The sequence below is a fragment of the Anolis carolinensis genome, chromosome 3 (genome assembly GCF_035594765.1).
Source record: "Anolis carolinensis isolate JA03-04 chromosome 3, rAnoCar3.1.pri, whole genome shotgun sequence".
Lineage (NCBI taxonomy): Eukaryota > Metazoa > Chordata > Lepidosauria > Squamata > Dactyloidae > Anolis > Anolis carolinensis.
The window spans coordinates 18,927,526-18,948,102 of NC_085843.1; the positions used below are offsets into that span (position 1 = coordinate 18,927,526).

Consider the following 20,577-nt stretch of genomic DNA (forward strand, 5'->3'; position numbering starts at 1 on the left):
CAGGAACCTTTATAGCATATTGCTACAAATTGCAGAGAATAAGGATCCTCGAAGTCCTTCAAATTTCCATTTACTCAGCCAAAGGAAATCTTTTTGGATTTAATACAGGTTAGAAACACAGTCATTAAAACTAGGAAAAAACCCTCATAATCACTCGAGTTATTTTCATTGCAAAACTCAGTGGTTTCCAATATTTTCAGCAATTTCCAAAGCTGGCTGGTACAGATCTATAAAGCAATCTCTTTCTGGAATGTGATTAAATGATGAAACACAAAAGCACACAGAGAATAGATGCTTTATTCTCAAAATATAAAAGAAACATTTTCCTGTCTTTCTGCTAAATCAAACTTTCATTGCACCCATAATTCAGAAAAGCTCAAAGCAGAAATAAAAAGTTGCCTGGTCAAAACAACATTAGGCTGTAAACTTCCAGGTCTTTGTTCCAAAACAGTCATCCTGTTCTGAGCTTAAAATTCTCAAAATTAAGAAGGTAATCACTTGGAGAATAAATGAATCATTAAGAAATGCTAAACTGACTTAACTTTAAACCCCAGTCTGGAAATACCTGGCTACATCTGCATAAACATAAAGAAATGCAAAGTTGGGGAAAGGGAAATCTTGATTCTAGAGAACAGGGGTTAGTAAACTTTACTCTTTGGCAGCTGCAAAGCAATATTTATTTCTGTGGACATCTGTGTCCGGAATGTTTGAAAGGCAACAGAGTTTTAGAAACAGATCCTATGGAAAAGCCACAAAATTGTAGCATTTAATTTGAAGTAAAAGAAAAAAATGCCATTTGCAGTGTAGTAATGGCAAAGAAGTGTACTTGACCCTTTCCTCCACTTTATGTCCCCTATGAAATTCTTTTCCCTCCTGTCATTTCCATCTGATATGTGAGATATGTAAGATTGCATCTTCACTGTAGAATTAATGTAGTTTGGCACCACTTTAATTGCGATGGCTCAAAGCTATGGAATCATGGAAGTTGTGGTTTTGACAAAGTCTTTAGCCTTCTCTGCTGAAGAACGCTAGTACCTCACCAAGCTATAAATCCATGGGTTCCGGGGCACTGAGCCATGGTAGTTAAAGTGATCTCAAACTGCATTGCATCTATAGTACAGATGCAGCTTCAGTGGGGATGGAATGACTGTCAGAAGGGTTATCAGGAGGAAAAGAGAACGTGGAAATTCTTTCTTCCTCCTGTCATTTGGGAACTATTTGGCAGGGACCAGTGTGTGTTTGCCCCTGAATATTTGTATTCAGAGACATCAGAAGTATAGCTTTGTTGTGTTACCCATTTTGTTTTATTTGAGACTTTTCAAGAGAAGCTAAGTGGCCGATACTTCAAGACTTTTGCTTGGCATTGAAACACAAGTTAGTTTTCAAATGGAAAAACTATTCCTATAAAGAGTTTGGCGCTCTCGAAATCTCATTCTGGTTGACAGCTACGTAATAGTTGCTTGCTGCTCGTGTACTACTAGAACAATACATTAACATTTTCCCACCAGAATGTTGGTATATAATGTAGCTAGAATCCAATCTTTGTCTTTCAACAACTGCATGAAAACATCTATGAAAAAACATTTAAGTAAATCCAATAAATTCACATTGGCCTCTTAGTCCAGCATTTCATTTATCCCTTATTAAAATACTATGACCTTCCAGATGTCATTAGACTGCAACTCACAGCATTCTTCATTACTGGCTGTGATAACCAGGGCTACTAGTGTCTTGAAGCCCAGCAAGATCTGGAGGACCATATGATTACCACCCTTGTTTTGGCATACAGAGATGGGAAGCAAAGACTAGAGAGAACCCAAGTTTATGTATATTAGCCTGGTAGTTAACTTCCAATGCTGGAGTTTCCTTCATATTAATTTAAACAATGCTTCCAAAATATCCCAGGGGTGGTCCAAGAAGAAAGGCAATCCAGAAAGACCTAACACAATTGGAATGAGGCTGCTGGCCATTACAGAAATATCCCATTTAAAAACCTTCATTCTTTCTCATTCAGGAACCCTTCAGATGTGCTGGATTGCAAAACCAATTGCGCCTAGTCACTCTGCTGTTTGTGAAAGATGGCTCCTGTGGTCTAATAGTTTAACATTGCTGGAGAGGTTGCTCTAAAACATTTAGCAGTACTAAAGTTTAGCAAACCAGAAAATTTGCTGCTTCTAGAAGCCTTGGTGGAAGCAGGGATGATGCTTCCAGCCTCCTGACACATCCACCAGAGTCCCTGCATATGCAGCCACAAGATAATATGATCAAAGTTATGTTAATTCTCCTGGCTGGGCACTGCTTGGGGTGCCCAGGTGACATACTCTCTCCCCCTCACATATCAGTTGTGTGGAATCATACTGAAGGAGAGACATTCAACTGTGTGTGGCTATGTTGGAAGCCAATGTCACTTTTGAAGAATGATTTGGTCAGAATTGAAAGCACAGTGGGGAAAGCCGTCTTCTCTCATTCTTGGCTCTGCCGGATAGAGCTAATGGGAGTTGCCCTACAAGACATCTAGAGTGCTATACTTTGCTTTCCTCTGCTCAAATAGATGTTTCTACCACATTGTGGATTTTCCACCCAGGCTCACGTGGCTATAAGCAGGTGCTAAAACTAGCAGTGTAGTTTAAAGCACAAGAGACAGCAGAAAAGACCCCATACCTCATTGTTTGTTATGTTTAAGAGGAATAAGATGAAAGGGACTGTTGAAATAAGATGAAAATCTGCTGTTTCAAACAAAATATCACGTTCGTTGCTGCTGTTCAATTTGGATAATCAGATGCAACCGTTGTTTTACAATGGCAGTGTTCAGGTCCCATAAGAACTCCAGGAATGAACCCTTTAGAAGATTTTCCATAGGCACAAATTGCAAGATCTGCTGTGGGGAGTCTGAGTCCAGCAAGGTGCTCATGAGTTTATTTAGTTGCTGCAAGTATTGGAAAACTGGATCGGGAAGACCTTGATAGCCAACACACAGCAGTGCTGCACTGGTTCCTAAAGGCTGAGATGAAGTGGGGCAGATAAATGATATGCGCTGGAAACAGCTGTGCAGTATGAAAACTAAGCCAGCCACGAAGCGTGTAAAACAGGAAAGAATAGGCAGCACCAAAGCATTTCCTTTCTGAAGGTGGGGAAGCAAATACAAGAGACACTCCAAAAGTTGCTGCTGATACTTGGGATCTCCATCATGAAGCAAGGAACAGCTGAAAGTCGAGAGAGAGCCTGACTCCAGGAGTTTAACTTCTAAACCAGATTGGCTCTCAGCATCACAAAATGATGAGAAGCCTACAACCAAGCATATTCTCTGGTCAATAATACCATCTTCATTTGAAACTTGCTCACAACGATGTTCCATAAGGTCTGCCAATTCAGACAGCATCATGCATTCTGTAAGAACGTGGCAAGACGGGCATTCTTGCTGGGTCAGTCTCATGATGGCATCAGCACTTGCTTGTCCTACTAAAGATTTCTCCAAGGCTTCATTGAGGTTCTTCAAGGCCTCACCATCACAGAAGGGAGAACATGTGACTTTTGGCAACCTCCGCCCCTCCAAGATATACCACAAGTCATAGTCCTGGCTACAAGTTCCCCCTTCTAAAACACAACTTTTGCCAGCATTACCAAAAGAGTGCTCTTCAGCCCAGTAGTTAAGACAGCCCTTCATTACTTTATTTTCCCACGACAGGGACTCCATCAACTTCCTTTCATTGTATGTACAGAAATATCTGTTCCTCTGTCCACACCATTTAGCATTCAAGCTGCAGCCAGCACGGGGTTTCTTCACTAACCAATTATTTCTAGCAATGGGTTTCACTTGGAACCTCTGCAGGAAAAACTCTACAGCACAATCCCGTAAAACATTTAGCCTTTTCCGTTCTGCCTCATCCATGGACGCAAAGAGTCTGAGATTGTCTGAAATGGTCTCGGTTTGGTGCCTGTGGAAGAACGAACAACATTCCTCGTGAACTTTAAGGAAGGATTCTGGAATTAAGTGTTGAGGGAAAAGGGCTTTCTCCACCATTTCTGTCCCAAAGTTCTGCATCATTTTGGACAAATATGAGTGAGCAGCCTCCCTGCCCAAGTAGCAAAGGCAAACCACATACACCTCGGAGTTCCCAGCTTTACTGGTGGCTGGTTTAAAAACATGGACCTCCTCAAAAGAACAGTTCAGCAGAAATAGCAAGTTGACGGAACAATGTTCAAACAAAGTGAACATCTTCAGAACAAAGGAGCCTCCGAGCCCAAGGGTCATTAAAGCAGTAACAGTTTCACAATAATGTAAAGAGGAAACGAGGGCTTCCTGTTCACCTGGATTTCCTTGGCAATCGAAACTCCCGTCGGATGTGACCAGGTGAACAGTGGTCATGTTGCTGATGAAACGCTGCAATCCCGTGAGATGTTTCAGGGTCATGACGTCTCCAGTGTTCTCAGGGCCAAAATACCACCAGGGCAAGGTATTTGCAATAAGTCTATCATCCATAATCATCATGAGGGTATCGTTCGCTTCATGATACGGGTTCAAGGTATTGGCAACCCAGTTCCAATCGCAAGGGATACGGTGAGACTTGAGGTAGTGGTTAAGGCTGGCTATAAAAGCACCTGGCGCTTCACAGAGATGGATGGAGTTGAGCTCTCCGTTTTGAAGTGCTTCACTTGGGAGCACAGGAAAGGTGCATAGGATCTCATGAAACTTGCACCACGCCTGGGTGCACAGTTCGGCATTTGCAGACTTCTTGAGATTAGCAATTATCTTCCCTGCTCTGTTGGTGAAAGAAGTGTGCTGATGCCATTCATCTAACTTCTTATCACTCAGCCTGTTTTTGACTTCATTCAGAGAATTTTTCAGAGCTGCAAGAGAACTGAACTCTTTGTGATCACAGGTAAAAGCCTGGTTGGGATCAGGCAGCTGCCATTCGTTGTTGGGTGGCTTGGCATAAAGAAATTGCTTCTGAAACAGCTTCTCTGTCTCAGCAATGATATCCGGATCAAACTGATCAAGGTTTGTTGTATGACCAACATACATTGTGTTCTTTTGTTTGCTCATTCTGAGATGGAGGCAAACCTTGGGAAAAAGGAGAAAAAGAGCCAGTGATTCAATATATCCCACCACAAAGCCACTTCACAGATCACTGGATAAGGTTAATACAGAGAAGTTCCTCTTAGGCCCCTTCCAGACAGGCCCTATATTCCAGGATTTAATATAGGCCTGATATTTTCTGTTTATCCCAGATTATCTGGCAGCACGGACTCATATCATCCAGTTTAAAGCAGAAAACCTGGAATCAGATCCTGGGATATTGGGCCTGTCTGGGAGAGCCCCTACACTGTCCTTATATCCCAGGATCTGATCCCAGGTTATCTGCTTTGAACTGGATTATGTGAGTCTCCACTGTCATATAATTTGAAATAAACGGATAACCTGGGATCAGATCCTGAGATATCTTAGTAAAGAAGAAAGTTTTCAATTACTTATGAATAATAATAATAATAAATAATTTTTACTTATACCCCGCCCTCTCCCTGAAGGGAGTCTGGACGGCTTACAACAATCAGTAGATACCAAAATAATATAAGCAATAGACAAAATGAATGAAAAAAACAGATATAGCAACAAGCCGTAGCTCAAGTTCACAGATAACACAATTCCGGCTCAGTCATCATATTTAAGTGCAATCCTCTCTGGAAGTCCTTCACAGTTTACTAAATTGCAAATACGTGCAAACACCATGGATTAAGCATTAAAAAATGAGAATGAGTGTGTGACTCTCCCAAGGTTGCTGAAGAAGAATCGAAGAATTGGTCACTGTGAGTTTTCCGGGCTGTAAAGCCATGTTGCAGAAGCATTCTCTCCCGATGTTTCACCCACATCTATGGCAGGCATCCTTTGTTTGGAGGTGTTAGCTATCCCTGACTGTTTCATAACAAAAAATAAAGAACAACACTCTGAAAACAGAGAATTTCCAGACATGAAACAATCAGGGATAGCTTACACCTTAGAACAAAGGATTCTCCCAGGAAGGAAGAAGCCAGGCCTTGAGGCCACAGGGCCATCAAATGCTAATCAAGGTGATTAATTACAACATTCATACCTGCCTCCAACAGACAAGAGTTATTTCTCCCAATCTGGACCTTACAGAGATGTATAAACCTCCCTTGCCAAGTTTCTGAGAATGCCTGCCATAGATGTGGGCTAAATTTCAGGAGAGAAAGCTTCTGGAACATGGCAGTACAGCCTGAAACACTCACAGCAACCCAAAGTAGTTGTTGTTACTATGATCAGGAATGGATTTACCTTCCGAGAGGTAGATTTCTCTTATGTTCTGTTGTCTCTACCCCATTCTCAACTATGAGTCACTTGTAACTCGGGGACTAAATGGCATTTATTCTCTATCTACAGTACATGCACAGGTAAAAAATAAATAGTATGCATTCCTTCTACAGTGTAGATCAGGAATGAGAAAACCTTGGCCCTCCAGGTGTTTTGGACTACAACTCCCACAATTCCTAGCAGCCGATAGGCTGCTAGGAATTGTGGGAGTTGTAGTCCAAAACACCTGGAGGGCCAAGGTTTTCTCATTCCTGGTGTAGATACATCCCACAGTCAATGGACCTGCACCTACTCAAGGCCAGGCCTGCTGTTGCAGATCCACCTTAAACTCTGCACAATCTTGTACAATAACACACAATACTTACATCCAGTACATGCTGGATCTGCACACTCATTAGAAATCCTCCTTCACTTCACTTATAAGGATCCATCACCAAGAAGACAACCATCATCCCCTCCTTACTCCTGAAGACCAATCCTCACCAGGAACAAAAGTTGCTTTGCTTAGAAACTGGCACCAACATGATGCGCATGCGTACTTCCAAGCTTTCGCTTCCTTTGGGTGACAGTGGCAATTGGGAGGCAACCTCTCGATCCGCGCGTGCGCAGTGCCACGCTCTCAGTTTCTTTGGGGGCTAGGAAGGGAAGTTGCGCATGCGCCAAAGAATGCCCTGGCGCCAAGAGCCCGCGCGCGCAAGAGGGGCGGTTGGCTTCGCCGGATGTGACGTCAAACAGCGGCGGCTTGAGGCATTTTGAAGAGCGACGTCGGTGGAGAAGGTAAGGAAGGAGTGACGTGCTCCTGTTTCTAGTAATGTACTTACATAATTATGGTCATAGCTCAGTAGAATCTTAAAGTAACACTTTCAGAAACCCTCAGGAAGAGTATTTCATATAGGAGAGTGTATGCAGTAGACTCTCAGATAACTGGCACCAATGGGGTTAAGATGCCGGACAAACTTTACAGTATATAATCCGGTTTATCAGCTTTGAACTGGATTATATGAGCCTACACTGCCGTATAATCCTGATTATCTGCTTTGAACTGGGTTATATGAGCCTACACTGCCGTATACTCCTGATTATCTGCTTTGAACTGGATTATATGATCCTACACTGCCGTATAATCCCGATTATCTGCTTTGAACTGGGTTATATGAGCCTACACTGCCATATAATCCAGATTATCTGCTTTGAACTGGATTATATGAGCCTACACTGCCATATAATCCAGATTATCTGCTTTGAACTGGGTTATATGAGCCTATAGTGCCATATAATCCAGATTATCTGATTTGAACTGGATTATGAGGAGCCCCGGTGGCGGAGTGTGTAAAAGCACTGAGCTGGAGACCGAAAGGTCCCAGGTTCAAACCCCAGGAGCGGCGGGAGCGGCCGCTGTTAGCTCCAGCTCCTGCCAACCTAGCAGTTCGAAAACATGCCAATGTGAGTAGATCAGTAGGCAGGAAGGTAACGGCGCTCCATGCAGTCATGCCGGCCACATGACCTTGGAGGTGTCTACGGCCAAAGCCGGCTCTTCGGCTTAGAAATGGAGATGAACACCAACCCCCAGAGTCAGACATGACTGGACTTAATGTCAGGGGAAAACCTTTACCCTATGAGTCTACACTGCCATATAATCCAGATTATCTGCTTTGAACTGGATTATATGAGTCTACACTGCCATATAATCCAGATCATCAAAATGCACAATCAAAGTATCCCTGATTGATGGCCATCCAGCCTCCGTTTACAAGTGTCCAAGGAAAGAGCTTCCACTACACTCCGAGGCAGAGAGTTCCACAGCAGAACAACTCTGAAGTTCTTCCTAATGTTCAGGTGGAACCGCCTTTCCTGTAGTTTAAATCCATTTCACCAAGTCCTAGGGCCCATCCACGCAGCCATAGTAAAGGTTTACCCCTGACAATAGGTAGTCGTGTCCAACTCTGGGAATTGTTGCCCATCTCCATTTCTAAGACGAAGAGTCGGTAGACGCCTCCAAGGTTTTTTTTTGTGTGTGTGTGTCAGGAGCGACTTGAGAAACTGCAAGTCGCTTCTGGAGTGAGAGAATTGGCTGTCTGCAAGGACGTTGCCCAGGGGACGCCCGGATGTTTTGATGTTTTACTATCCTTGTGGGAGGCTTCTCTCATGTCCCTACATGGGGAGCTGGAGCTGATAGAGAAAGCTCATCCGCGCTCTCCCCGGGTGGGATTCAAACCTGGCAGCTTGCAGATCAGCAGCCCAACCTTCAAGTCACAAGGCTTTAACCCAGTACTCCACCGGGGGCTCCGCCGCCAAAGTCATGTGGTCAGCATGACTGCATGGAGCACTGTTACCTTCTCGTTGTAGTGGTACCTAGTGATCTAGTCACATTTGCATGCTTTCGAACTGGTAGGTTGGCAGAAGCTGGGGCTGACAGCGGGAGCGTACCTCGCTCCTCAGATTCGAACAGCTGATATTTTGGTTGGCAAGTTCAGCAGCTCAGCGGTTTTACCCGCGGCGCCATCGGCACATATAACAGCCATATAACCCAGAATATCAAGGCAGTAAATCCCACAATATCTGCTTTGAACTGGGTTATCTGAGTCCACATTGACATATGTTCCAGTTTAAAACAGATAATGTGGGATTTTATTCATAGAATCATCGAGTTGGAAGACTCCCCATGGGCCATCCAGTTCAACCCCCTGCCCAGAATCTGTGTGGAAGGAGCCCTAGTTTCCAGGACAGCAAAAATCAAGTGTGCTCCCTCTTCCTTATGACACCCTTTCACATATTTATGCATAAGAATAAGAATAAGTCAGCTTTATTTATAACTTGCCCTCTCTCTCTGAAGGGACTTAGGCCGATTTCCAAAAGGTAACAAAAACGGCAAACATTCAGTGCCCGAAAGCAACAACAATCAAAACAACACATGAAATAAATTAAACTCAATATTAACTTATAAAACAACCTATCATATCTCCTCTCAACCTTCTCTTCTGCAGGCTGAACATGTTCAGTTTTTTAAGATGCTCCTCATAGAGCATGTTCTCCAGACCTTTGATCATTTTAGTCGCCCTCTTCTGGACACCTTCCAGCTTGTCAATATCTCTTTTGAATTCTGTTGCCCACAATTGGACAGTATTCCAGATGATGTCTAACCAAAGCAGAATACAAGAGCACCATGACTTCCCTCGATCTAGACACTACAATCCTAATTATCTGCTTTGAACTGAATTATATGAGTCTACGCTGCCATATAATCTAGTTCAAAGCACATAATCTGGATTTTATATGGCAATGTAGGAGTCTTAAGAGTCTGCTGTATGTATAGGATGTCACCATACATAGGGAAAATGTCCATTCATTTACAAAGCATTCATATTCATTACAAAATACTCTACATGTTGTGTATAAAAATAAAGAATATGTATAAATATGAAAAGTGCCAAAATATAAATATGGTGACTTTTGGGACAGAAAAAAACCCACGTGGTTTCTTCCAACTCTAGTATTCTATGATTCTAAATGAAATATATTTATGCATACATAGACACAGACATACCTTAGAACGTTTACATATAAAACTATGCAACAAACATCTCTGCTTTCATTACATATAAACTTCAAACATATATATATATATATATATATATAATACATATGTTATATAGGGTAATTGAACTACCTATATTGAACATCATGGGTTCGCATTAATGTGGCATTGGGGGCTGTGTGGTGGCATGTTGTTTTTGTGATGTGTGCTGGGGAAAGCATTTTGTTGTACAATGTACAATGACAATAAAGTTATTCTATTCTGTTGATTGTAAAAGTGGATTTCATTCTTCCCTTTTTTCAGTTAATCTTTAATTTAGTATTTTTTTTCACCTTCTATCCCACAAATAGTTTACTTTTGCTTATTTTAACATTAACAAATGTTTCAAAAGTTTCTATTTCCAAACCCACACAGAAAGTCTTTCCTTTTATTTATTATTTATTTATTTACAGCATTTATATTCCGCCCTTCTCACCCCGAAGGGGACTCAGGGCGGATCAGATCACACGTACAAGGCAAACATTCAATGCCTCAACATAGAACAAAGACAGAGACAAATGCAGCTCCGAGCCGGCCTCGAACTCATGACCTCCAGGTCAGAGTGATCTGTTGCAGCTGACTGCTTTATCAGCCTGCGCCACAGCCCGGGCCTCAGACATATATTGGTAAAAGGTTGCCATTCTTCTAAGAATGTGTTAAATGACTGTAGTATTGTGAAATGTAGCTGCTTGAATGTTGGGTTATGAATCTAAAGACCAGGGTTCAAATTACTGCTCTGTCATGAAAACCCATTTAAAATACAGAAATGCGGGCAAGTTACAGCCAGCCTCTGAAACAGTGTCAACAGGTCTGAATAGACCTTACCAAGAAAGCCCTGTGATTATATCGCCATTAGTTACACATAACTTGACAGCACTCACACACTCAGACCCCAAATTCCATGGTTGTATTAGAACTGTCTAGAAGACAATAGTGAGTACCTCACAAAACTGGAAATCCCAGGTTTCCATAGGATGAAGCTATGGCTGTTAAAGAGGTATTGAAGTGCTATAGTTACGTAATATGCGGAACCGGAAGGGTCAGCTTCAATTCCACACTGAATTGAAATTTAATTACCCTATATGCTCATGTATAAGTCTAGAAATTTTAGTCAAAAATCAACTCCAAAAGAACGGGTTGGCTTATCCATGGATTAGTGTAAGTTTTGTACTTTAACTCTCTCTTTTTTTTAAAAAAAGGAACCATTCCATTCTTTGAGTAGACTGGCAACAGAGTAGACTTGGAGAGTCTAAATAGAATAGAATAACAGAATAACTTTGTCATTGTACATTGTACAATGGTAAAATGCCAACTACATTATATATGCAGAATTACAGAACAGCACTCATCCTTTCACATTGCTATTGCACAACCCCCTACTGATAAATCAGCGTGAAACCATAGGATTCAATTTACTGACCATTCTAGGATAAAAGCTATCTCTCGGCCTGTTTATCTTTTTTTTCCTCATCCTACACCGAAGTGTTAGACTCTTCAAATCTGTTGTGGCACCACTTCTGGACATGTTTAAAATTCTTTGGGTGGGGAAGGCTGGTTCCCTATGGTAGCAGTGGTACTTCCCCTCTCTGTAGAATAAGCCTTAACTTATCCGCAGGTCCTATAGAAATCATAATTTTGGCCAAAAAATCTGCTCTCAGTTTATACATAAGCATGAAGGGCAGGGGGTTTTTTTTGAGAGAGAGAAGAAGTAGTTCTTCATTCTCAGCCTATGTACATTAGAGGTTGTAGCAAGAATATAAGGGAGAGGGTAATCATAAATATTGAGCTCCTTGGAGGAAAACTGAGGTGAAAATGTAATCACCAAGATAACTTACAAGCAATTCTTATTAATTTTCAGAGTAAACCTTAATTTTTTTAAAATACAGTTTAATTTGGCATGTATTAACTTTTAAATGTTTTGGTTCACATTATTATTTAATAATAACAGCAGCAATTTCTATGTTACAGAGAAAAATATGAAAAAAATCTTATATTAACTTCAGGGTTAAAATATATTGAGGATTTATGGATTAGAACTCATTTAATCAGATATGTGGCATCGGTGTAAAACAGGGTTATGTAACTTGTGATCACATGTATGGTAGTCCTTTGTTGCTCCTTCCATGGTCCATTAAAGTGGCAGAAATCCATCAAGTTTTCCATCTGTAGATTGTCCCCAGCCTGATAGCTGATCTGGATTCATCCTCACAGTCATAGAAGTTTAGCACCACAAATAGAGTGGGATACAATTGTAAATGACAAATACAAAAGATCAAACTAACAATGTAGTTCAAATTCTGAAAGTATGCGAAGCCACCTGGGATGATTGCATCAATTAGTGTTAAAGCAGGCCGCATAAATCTTTATGTGTTAATTAATAGGTGTAGTGGGCAAAGAGCCATTGCAGATTCCAGAGTGGTAGCTGATCTAGTTTTTTCTTCAGCTAATATTGAGCCATTTCCACGGCTATGAATGTATTATGGGCTCAGTTTTTTATGTTAAGAGTATAGTTTGTCAGATAAATGAATTTGTTGTGTACTTTGTTGGTGTACAATACTGCCGAAATTAAGAAGGAAAAGGCCCCTTCTACACTGCCATATAAAATCCAGATTATCTGCTTTGAACGGGATTGTATGGTGGTGTAAATTTATATTGATTATCTGATTTGATAATCTGGATTATATGGCAGTGTAGAAGGGGCCTCAGATCTCCTGAACTTTTTTCCTCTTCATGAATGCTGTTCCCCATTCATCATTCTGTAATCTGAATACAATCAGTATCCAACAAAGTGGGTTTTCATCTATAGGTGTTTATGGAAGGACTGCAGTGAAGGAGCTGACACAGGAATGAAGAGAGACTTGAGGTGTAGATTGAGAGCAATGCATTTAAACCCAATTTGTTTTTAGTTATAATTTTTAAAGGCGTATCTGATAAGATTTTCCAGTAAATTTGATGGAATACAGTTCTACCTCTTCCTTGAAAAAACTAGCTTGGTTTGCATATACATTTCTGAATTCATAAACCATGATTTATGAATCCAGGAATAATAATAATAATAATAATAATAATAATAATAATAATAATAATAATAATAATAATAATCTGACTGTATTCACTTCTCTCATCCCACATATCCCTCAGATGCCAGCTTTAGTTTAAATTTTCTGATATCCAACTTACCTGGATTGTCTTAACTGATACTAAACTGTTTTAGAACAAACTAGATCTTAGCACAACAGGTGGGGAAGAAAAGGAAAGTGACACAAGGGAAGAGCGCACAAGTCCAGAGATCATTCTCATTGTCATGTAATTACAGTTTATGAAGGTGGACTGAAACATTGAGTAAGTGCCCCCAATAAAGACTTGTATTACTTTCCAAAATGTATAGGGCTTCTATCCTGAGTAGCATCTCAATCTCTTATCACATCCAGGCAGGAACTGTTTGCTGTAAAAAAAAAAAAAACCCTCATCCTTTCTTCAGGTAGGGTAGGGGTTTTGTTGGGAACAACAAATACAGTCAGATTAGACTCTGCATTACTTTCACAATTGTTTGGCCTGCTTTCATCAGTATTGCACTGAATTAATGTTTGGAATCTTTGATATAACATAGTTCTTCTTATAAAAGGATGGATACAAAATAGTTCCACTAAGATGGGCAAAGTTTCCCCGCAGCAGTTCTTCCACTGGAGATCGGCCATAGAATGCCTAGGGGAGTATTCTTTATAGGAATCTTTAGATTCTTCTGTGGGACTCCTTGTTCAACTAGAGAGAACATATTAGTCAAACTCATACATAAACAAATCAACAAGTTAAACTTACAAATTTGGTTAGCTGACTACAGTGTTCCCTCCCAACTTTGTGGTTCGCTTTTCGCTCCCTCACCGCTTTGCGGTTGTTTTTTTCTGAGCGGTGGTGCATGTGCAAAAGGTGCCAGTTTCCCTTTTGCGCATGCACCCTCCCTCTTGTCGACATCCAGCCGCAAAAGGGAAACTGGCAGGCTCCTGAGAGGAGGCTGCCAAGAAGCAGCACAGGAAGAATACTTGCGAAGGGGAGAAAGGCCACCTAACTACTAATATAATGTGTAAATATTAAAATATAGTGTCCCTACTTCGCAGATTTTCACTTATTGATGATGGTCCTGGAACGTAACCCCTGCAATAAGTGAGGGAACACTGTATTCATTTGCTGCAAAAATGTGAACTTTTTCTGAGTGTGGTTTTTAAGCTAGGCTCACTGCTATCCTGACAACATATTGACACTCTTACTAAAGCAGGTATAGAATTGGTTCTTGCTTAAAAAGTAAAAAGGTTATGCTTTGTATGCTTACTTCAGATGTGCAGTGCAATCAATATATATTTGTGCAGAAGCAAACCCTGTTGCGCTTAATGAGGCTTACTCCATAGCAAACATATTGATTGTTGTGCTGTTGGGAAAGGCTGTGTTATTTTTTTTTCTGTCTTTCTTGTGTTTCCTTAGAGTTGTTTCACAATTATAGCTCCAGGGTATTCCCTTTTGTAGTAGATGGCAAGCTGTGGAAGTGCAGAGTTTTGAAATGCGCCTTATCCCTTGTCCTCAATATAGTTGCCTAAGGGAACACACAGGCAAAAGTTTCTGCTGAAAAGAAAAAAAATGAGACTTATCTTTACATATATTATGAAGTAGAATTAATTTGCATTAGTATTAATATGCACAAAGGCTGACCAATCCATATTGTGGAGGACTGTCCATTTTGTACCCTTAGAACTGTAAATGCAATCCTTGGCTTTCTCTTGTTTCATTTTTTGCATAATGCAGATACTTTACAAGAAACCTTTGTGTATAAACATACATTAAGCAAAATTGTGAAATTTTGATTAATTTGATTAAATTTTATAAAAATCCATCTTCTGGAAGCCTTATGAACCTTTAACAGCTCTTTACTTTTGAACTATCCTAGGTGCTTTCTTTTTTCAAAAAATGCAGATTAGATCCTGTAGCAATATGTGCAGAGAAGTGATAAAGTGCCTGAGTGAAAGTGTTGAGGTTATAAAGAATATGAGGCCCCATATACCCTGCATGCCCTTAAGATGTTCTTCCAGCACTTTCAAAGTTACTAAAAATATTAATTCAGTTTTTTTCAAACACCATTTCTAACCCTTGTGATTCTTCTAGCAAATTTGCAGATGTATTGATACAATAATTACTTTTATCACATAGCAGATATTTAATGTATCATACAATACTTGCATCATTCTTTTATATCTACTGTTGATTTATATCTACTACATTGTTAACATTTGTCCATCTATATTTCTTCACCACTGTGTATCCCCCCCCTCCCACCCCGAGCCACTTCTTATGCATTGTCTAACCAAAATCTAATTTCTTCCTTCTTCTTTTTTGTACCTTTTAAATGAAACTTTAAGAATGCTGTGTGGCCACAATTTTCAGTATTTCTTTATATTTGGAGAATTATGTGCAATATTGAAGTTAACTGACTAAAGGACTATTAAAAGAGATGTTGGAGTTTTGTTTGGTTTCGGGCTGGATAGCTGTGTCCTAGCAGCATTTTCTCCTGACGTTTCGCCTGCATCTGTGGCTGGCATCTTCAGAGGAGCTGAAGGCCATCCAGCCAAGAAACTATTATTATTATTATTATTATTAAACTTTATTTGTACCCCGCTAGCATCTCCCGAAGGACTCGATGCGGCTTACAAAGGCCAAGGTCTCAACACACAATGTAACAATACAAAACAAAAGGCAAATTAGAACAATTAAAACAGTATAAACAACAGGCAGTAAACAATACGCTAATACACAATAAAACTGGGCCGGGCCAGAGTAATGGGTACAAGATTAAAAGTGCTGATGTGACAGGTGAAATATAAGGCTTCTAGGGCAAGTGCAGGGTGCGATATGCAATCTAAGTTCTAATAAAGGGCTTATAGGACTTGGTATTGGAGATTTCCTATTAATCTGGGAAGGCACATTGGAACAGCCAGGTCTTCAAGTTCTTTCTGAAGACTGCCAATGTAGGGGCCTGTCTGAGATCCTTGGGGAGGGTGTTCCAGAGTCGGGGGACCACCACAGAGAAGGCCCTGTCTCGTGTCCCCACCAACCGCGCTTGCGACGCAGGCGGGATCACGAGCAGGGCCTACATAATACTCCAGTGATTCTGGCCATGAAAGTCTTCAACAATACAAAAGAGATGTTGTATAGAAAAAAATTTGAACAATTAGAATTTTATATCTGTGGACCATGACAGAAAAATGTCTCAGTACCCAATATAATAGAATCTTGTGACTTGCACATCATTGTTGGTGCCAGGTAAATGAATGTGTTTTGTCCATATTATATGATATATAAATATCATTGAGAAATAATGAAAAAAAAACCCTATATATTTGATTTGTCTTTTCTTTCTCAATGCAACACAGAATATTAAATGTATCTAAAGATGAAAAGGAAAGTAGCCAGACCTGGGAGACTTAGGCTTAGCCCCAATGAAGAAGCTCAGCTGTTGAAAGAAGAGCATGAAAGAAGAAGAAAATTGAGGCTACAGCAAGTATGTTTGCTTTATTGGACTGTTTGGGCAATCGAATTAGAAGATTTCCAAATTGTCATGTGGCATGGCTAATGTTCAGCCACCCTGTGACAAGTGAGCTAAACCTCATTCTTTCTCCCTATATTGGCCATTCTGAATTGAATCAATTAGAGCAGAATAACCCTTTCAGTTTTGCAGTGTCTCTATCCTAAAGTTGAGAGAAATACTAGAGATTGTTTGGCTGCTGTTTTGCCAAGAGACCAGATTTCATTCAGCTACACAGCCTCCAGGAAGCTGACACATGCACAACCGGACTGGGTGGCAGAGATTTCTTTCATCATCCTTATTATTGCATGTTGAATTTATTCTATAAGCATCAAAGACCCCTGCAGTCTCTAGTTTCAGGTATAGAACCAGAAATATTGTGAAGGGAATACAAAATATATTCTGATCATCATAGACTTGATCAGTAATGAGAAAGGCAGAGTTATATGGAAGATCTAACCTTGGGCTTGCTTATTCCATGTGTGTCATTTTTTCATAATGCATTATTTACACTGATGTGTGGCAAAGAGAGCTAATAAAATTATTTATGATTAAGTTATGTCGGCAGACTTATCAAGAAAGTGGAGTTGGTTATTCTAGTCAACTAGGCTTAGACAACACATTTCCTTTATCATGAGCAAAAAGTGCCTCTTGAAATGGCATAATATTTTACAGGAGTACCACTTGCTCGTTCTACAGTATGTCTTGAAAAATGATCTGTAGTTTATGTCTGTCATTTTCTTTTTGTTGGCCACTGTTACATTGCTGCTAAAGCAGTGGATGGACATAGGAAACCAAGCACAAGATGTATTCTAACTCAGTTTAGATAGAGATAATAATGGATTCAAGCAGAAAAGCAGTTGGAAAATAGGAGAGAACCCTTTAAAAATGCAACACCCTTAACAAGTACTGTTTTCCTTCCAGGTTAGAGAGCAGGAGAGAAATATTGCTCTACAGATAAGGCAAGATGTGAAACAACGAAGAGATGAGGAGCTGCATCATTTGGCAGAAGAACTAAAGGCAGAGTGGCAAAAAGCACAAGAGGAGAAGATTAAAGCTTTGGAAAAGCTCTATTTGTCAAGCTTGAGAGCTATAGGAGAAGGACATAGACAGGCTAAGGAAAATGTACGTAAATGTTTAAAATATTGCATCAGTCAAGGCTATCCTGCAAATACTGAAATACTGTACAACCTCTGTATCTGCAAAGGATGTGTTTCTGGACTTTGTGTGGATATGTGAAACTGCAAATACTAGCGAACTTTGTTGAAACAAAGGCCTTCTGGCCCAAGAATACCAGGGTCATGGTGGAGGACCTAGTGAGGATGTATTTTGTCAGGTATGGTTGAATGAAACTGCAAATATTGGTCCCACAGATACAAGGACCATACTGTAGTATTCTAATAATTGGTTGCATCTCTTACTGCTATATATTATGTCTGGTTGCTTCTCCACTTTTTCTGGTTGAAGCCACAAAACCATTGCAAAAGTGGAAAAACTGCAAATGTTGTATTTCTCCTCACTCCTCTCCATCTCCTGCAAGCAGCACCAGGAGAAGGGATGAGGGAGTTGAGCTAGGTAATCAGCAGGTACAAATTCATGAATATTCAAAACTATGAATGTAAAACTCATGAATTTGAAGGGTCAATTGTACAAATATAACTGTGGCAGTTTCTACTATTTTCTCTCATCAGTACATATGTAAAGAAGAATACATAAATTAATTCATTTATGCAGGTAACGTGACAATTGTGTAATTAAACAAGTCATTATTAATGATAGACATGCATAAAGTGATGAAAGTTTTCGGTATCTATCATGATAGATTTCAGTTTTGTTGGGTGTAGAAGTTGTATTCCTCGATATATTTGTAGTATATTAAATCCTAGATTAATTGAAATTTAAACAGAATAAGGTGGTTAATTATAAATGAGTGCCTTTTAAATGCGAACCTTAAGAAGAGAAGACATGAAACACTGGGGAAAGTGATGTGGAACACTGAGATTTGCAAAGATGTGTTCTTGTTGGAAGAAACCATTCCATTGTTTTTACTGAAAAATAGTTTGCTTCATGTCACATGCATTCTGGAAACATGACATTCGCAAAAATGAGTGGGGCAGTAATAGGAAAATAATAAATTGCACGCCTGAATCCTGAATATATTAAATTTGAATGCAATTCAACGATTTCAGAGATACTTTTTAATAGAACATGGATAAGGATTACATCATGATAGTTCAATTCTCATAGAAGTTTACCCATAGTGAAACAAAATTGTGTGTTGAATTAACAATTTAGTCAATGCATTATAAGAACAGATAGGTACAATCTCTTATCTGGAATTCCAAAATTTTCCACTTGGCTGATTGAAATAGTGACACCTTTGCTTTCTTGTAGTCTCACATTCTATGGTCCTTTGGTCTGGCAAAATTCCTGTGGCAATTAGACTTGAAAACTAGGATTAATGGAAGGAAAAGTTTTACCTTAAGGTACTCTTTCTGGCTAGGAGAAAGGTGATATATACATATAATAAATACACCAGATTAAGAAGCGATACATTGTACACTTTTTGAACCACCATGTTTTTTTAAATGTTAGGAATAATTTTGTTGTGCTGCAACAACTGAACGTGCATCTTATTTTAAAGGAACCTGATTTGGAAGCACTGGCAAAGCAAGCTGAGGAAAGGAGGAAAAGGGCAGAAAAAAGACATGTGGAGGCATTGAAGGAGATGAAAAATCAAAAAGAGAGGCTGCTAAGGGAACAAACACAGTAAGAGTTCTGATCTAAATATAAATGTATCTTTTGCTACTTTAATGCTTTAAAAGGATCCGTACCTATATACATAGGATATAGGAATAGTGGGCTGTCATAACTAGAGTGTAGGACCAGGACTTAGTAGATCCAGGTTTGAGAACCCACTGAGCCATAGAACTCTTTAAATTAGATTTGGCCATTAAATCTTTCTCAGACGGTATTGCACTAGAAAAAAAATTGTGAGGCATTTGGTTGCAAGATCTCATGCGTGTACCAAAAACCCTGATGTTGAAATTCCTATTAATAAAATATTGTGGGGCAAATGTGTCTCTGCAACTTTACCAATACAATAGTGTTAATACTATAGTACTCATGATGCATACAATATTTTATATTGGTTACATATGGTACTGCAGTTTGAATTCATGGTTGGTTTTAATCCATGGATCCCGAGCCCCACAGATACAGCAAATGTACTTGAAACCTATGAAACATGAAACAAACATGTAGGTATGTGCTGTTTCTAACTCAAGCATCATCAATAGCAAATATGCATGTAGTTATTTCCAATCTGACTGAATTGTTTATGCTTAATATTTGTGGTTGATCTAAATCCACTCATTTTTTGTTTGTTGAATTTTGAGAACAATAGGCAATATAATGTAGACTGAATGATATATCTTGCAATAACAAATCAAGCCTCCTGTAGATGTGAAATGTTTCTTATCCAATGGAGTGCTTCCATTATGTGAAAGAAAAAAGTATTTATTGATTCCCTCCTCTCTTTGCAAGTTTCACTGAAAGTGGCTACAGTGGGAAGATGGAAAGAAGAATCTTAGCAATAATAGAAAGAAAGAAAAAACGTGGAAGTAGTGGGTAACTAAATAGTCCAGCCAGAGAAGAATAGGGGGAAAGAGAAAGGAAATCCTAAATATAAGAAAGAAGCAGCAGTGGTGGGGAGCTTTCCCTCAAAATGTATCTACTTTGTTGAACGAGAAGCACACTGTTGCTTACCGTATTTGTTGCTCTGAAGTATCATTGATGGTTATCCCAACCATTCCCTGCCAAGTTCTAAATTCCGGATGATCAGAATTATAAAGCAGCGCGGTTTTCCTATTGGTCTGCATCGTTGCTAGGGAAGCAGTGGGAAGTGACTTGACAAAGAGAGCAGAGAGCAAGCAACAGCACAGGGGATTAAGATTGCAGGTGCTTGTCAGTGATGCTTTGGGTAATGGAAATACGTCCCATTAAGTTCAGTGGGACTTGCTGTCAGATAGTTCTGTATAGCATTGCAGACCTGATCGCATTTTGCCTCTATAGGGTTCTTAACCATATTTATTGCTCTGAAGTATC

At 39.7% G+C, this 20,577-nt stretch overlaps 2 protein-coding genes and 1 long non-coding RNA gene across 7 annotated transcripts in view; 1 reads left to right on the forward strand and 2 right to left on the reverse strand.

Moving 5' to 3' along the window:
* Positions 1 to 279: 279 nt before the first annotated feature.
* Positions 280 to 6,912, reverse strand: cmtr2 (cap methyltransferase 2). The gene is made up of 2 exons (XM_003219279.4): positions 6,694 to 6,912; positions 280 to 5,062 (listed from the first exon to the last, which is right to left on the reverse strand). Exons 1-2 carry the CDS (start codon positions 6,721 to 6,723, stop codon positions 2,744 to 2,746), a joined length of 2,349 nt encoding a protein of 782 aa, XP_003219327.2. The 5' UTR covers positions 6,724 to 6,912; the 3' UTR covers positions 280 to 2,743.
* Positions 6,913 to 7,000: 88 nt separating this feature from the next.
* cep295 (centrosomal protein 295) overlaps positions 7,001 to 20,577 on the forward strand; it is a 47,132-nt gene continuing 33,555 nt past the window's right edge. For 3 of the 4 annotated variants that reach the window (XM_062974541.1, XM_062974542.1, XM_062974543.1), the window contains exons 1-4: positions 7,001 to 7,105; positions 16,319 to 16,446; positions 17,395 to 17,595; positions 19,115 to 19,239. In XM_062974541.1, coding sequence (XP_062830611.1) covers positions 16,327 to 16,446; positions 17,395 to 17,595; positions 19,115 to 19,239 — 446 coding nt within the window. In that variant the 5' untranslated portion in view covers positions 7,001 to 7,105; positions 16,319 to 16,326. Of the gene's footprint in view, positions 7,106 to 16,318; positions 16,447 to 17,394; positions 17,596 to 17,636; positions 17,807 to 19,114; positions 19,240 to 20,577 lie in introns of those variants that run through there. The other variant, XM_062974544.1, reaches the window with a different exon arrangement.
* On the reverse strand, positions 13,193 to 20,326 carry LOC134297337 (uncharacterized). 2 transcript variants are annotated; one of them, XR_010004040.1, is made up of 3 exons: positions 20,239 to 20,326; positions 14,230 to 14,516; positions 13,193 to 13,664 (listed from the first exon to the last, which is right to left on the reverse strand). It is a non-coding gene; the product is annotated as an uncharacterized LOC134297337 (long non-coding RNA). The 2 variants fall into 2 exon arrangements; XR_010004041.1 differs by having other exon boundaries at positions 14,230 to 14,513; positions 20,239 to 20,302.

Coding starts and splice junctions, on each gene's coding strand:
- cmtr2 (XM_003219279.4), bottom strand. CDS start 6,723: ATGAGTGTGCAGATCCAGCATGTACTGGAT. Junction 5,063..6,693: donor AGATCCAGCATGTACTGGAT/GTAAGTATTGTG, acceptor CTTTTTCCCAAG/GTTTGCCTCCATCTCAGAAT.